Source organism: Camelina sativa, unplaced genomic scaffold, assembly GCF_000633955.1.
Source record: "Camelina sativa cultivar DH55 unplaced genomic scaffold, Cs unpScaffold01945, whole genome shotgun sequence".
In the NCBI taxonomy this organism is placed as follows: Eukaryota; Viridiplantae; Streptophyta; class Magnoliopsida; order Brassicales; family Brassicaceae; genus Camelina; species Camelina sativa.
In genome coordinates this window covers 1740-3086 of record NW_010923062.1, presented here as the reverse complement: position 1 = coordinate 3086, position 1347 = coordinate 1740, and the positions used below count along the sequence as shown (strand labels likewise).

The 1347-nt window shown below is 40.7% G+C and overlaps 1 protein-coding gene across 1 annotated transcript; it reads right to left on the bottom strand.

Annotated features, from left to right (window-relative positions):
- Positions 1-3: 3 nt before the first annotated feature.
- Positions 4-897, bottom strand: LOC104774200 (the record flags this gene model as incomplete). Its single annotated transcript, XM_010498857.2, has 1 exon — positions 4-897. A coding segment is annotated over exon 1 (804 nt), but the record flags the coding sequence as incomplete, so codon positions are not given.
- Positions 898-1347: the final 450 nt, after the last annotated feature.

The following is a 1347-nucleotide window of genomic DNA, read 5'->3' as shown; positions in this document are numbered from 1 at the left end:
ATCTTCCGTCCATCCTCCTTCCCTCAGCTTCCAAAACGCGTCGTCCAAACACGCGCTCAACCCCTCGCAGCCCGACGCGCTCCACCACCCGCGCGTGTTATCACGCGCCACCACATCCAACGATCTCCCTTTCTCCGCCGCGTCACTCCAGAACTCCACTCTCCTCCGTCGTATTCTTCTATCCACCGTAGGCATTTCCGATCGACCGAGTCCATTGAGGAATTCAGCGACGTCGCAACTCAGAAATCTGACCCCGTCTCCGTCAACTTGAAAAACTGGATTTCCCGCCAAATTTGGCGTCGTCGAAGGTACATAGAAATCGCCGTAGATGGGGACGAGAACCGGAGCGATCTCAACCAATTTCTTCACGAGGGATAAGGCCTCAGCGTCGTTTCCGGGTCGGATCCCCCAAGAGTCGACCCAGAATCCGTTTCCGGCGACGATTTTGGAGAGACGAAGAAGAGGGAGAAGGAGACGATTGCGGTTTGATCCGGTTCTCCAATTGGGGAAATTAGTACCAACCGGAAGACCGGTTTGAAGAATCGAACGGAGATCAACAGGGAAGGAGAAACCAAGAGAAGATTCAACGGCTGAGATCTCTTGATTGGTAAGCCCAGGTGAAACGTGGATACCGGTTAGAGATTGCAAATGGTTGATTATGGTTTTGTAGTAAACCGGAAACGGTGGCTCAACGGAGGAGGATCGAATTCGATCTGTGGTAATGTGGCCAAGCGGCCTTATTATCCCGGCAAGACGATGATTCATTTCTGTTTTTTTTTTTCTTTCTTTAGCTTTAAAACCTTTCATTAGTCAAAAGAGATTATTTGCTAATTATACATATATGTATAGAGGAGAACCAAATCTCTAAATCTTTCTTCATATGAATGATTTTGGAAATTATATGAAACGATTTTAGAAAGTTACTTACTAAGACGTTGAAATGCAATAAAAGGAAATTAAAAACGTGTAGACTATGTTTATTAGGTTTTTAGACTTTTACTAAAGTAACTTTTTCAACTCATTGATGTAGTCTAAATCTTTTTCTCTTTAAAAAAAAAAATGAAAGTTGGATATTTGGAAAGCAATCCTAATAAAATGTAACAATTAAGGAAGAACTTAAATGACTAGATTTTGAAAATCTTGAACTTAATCAATAGATTAATGACATCCTTTTATAAAATATTTGTCAAACAATTAAGTCGACCATTTTAAGCATACTTGGTATTTTCTTTGAGAGCCAGGGCCGGTTAGTGGCTTGAAGCCAAAAAAAAATTTATGGACCTTTTTATAATTGTTGTAATAATGTAATATATATTTTCTTAAAAAGTTAGAAGTCTAATTAATTTT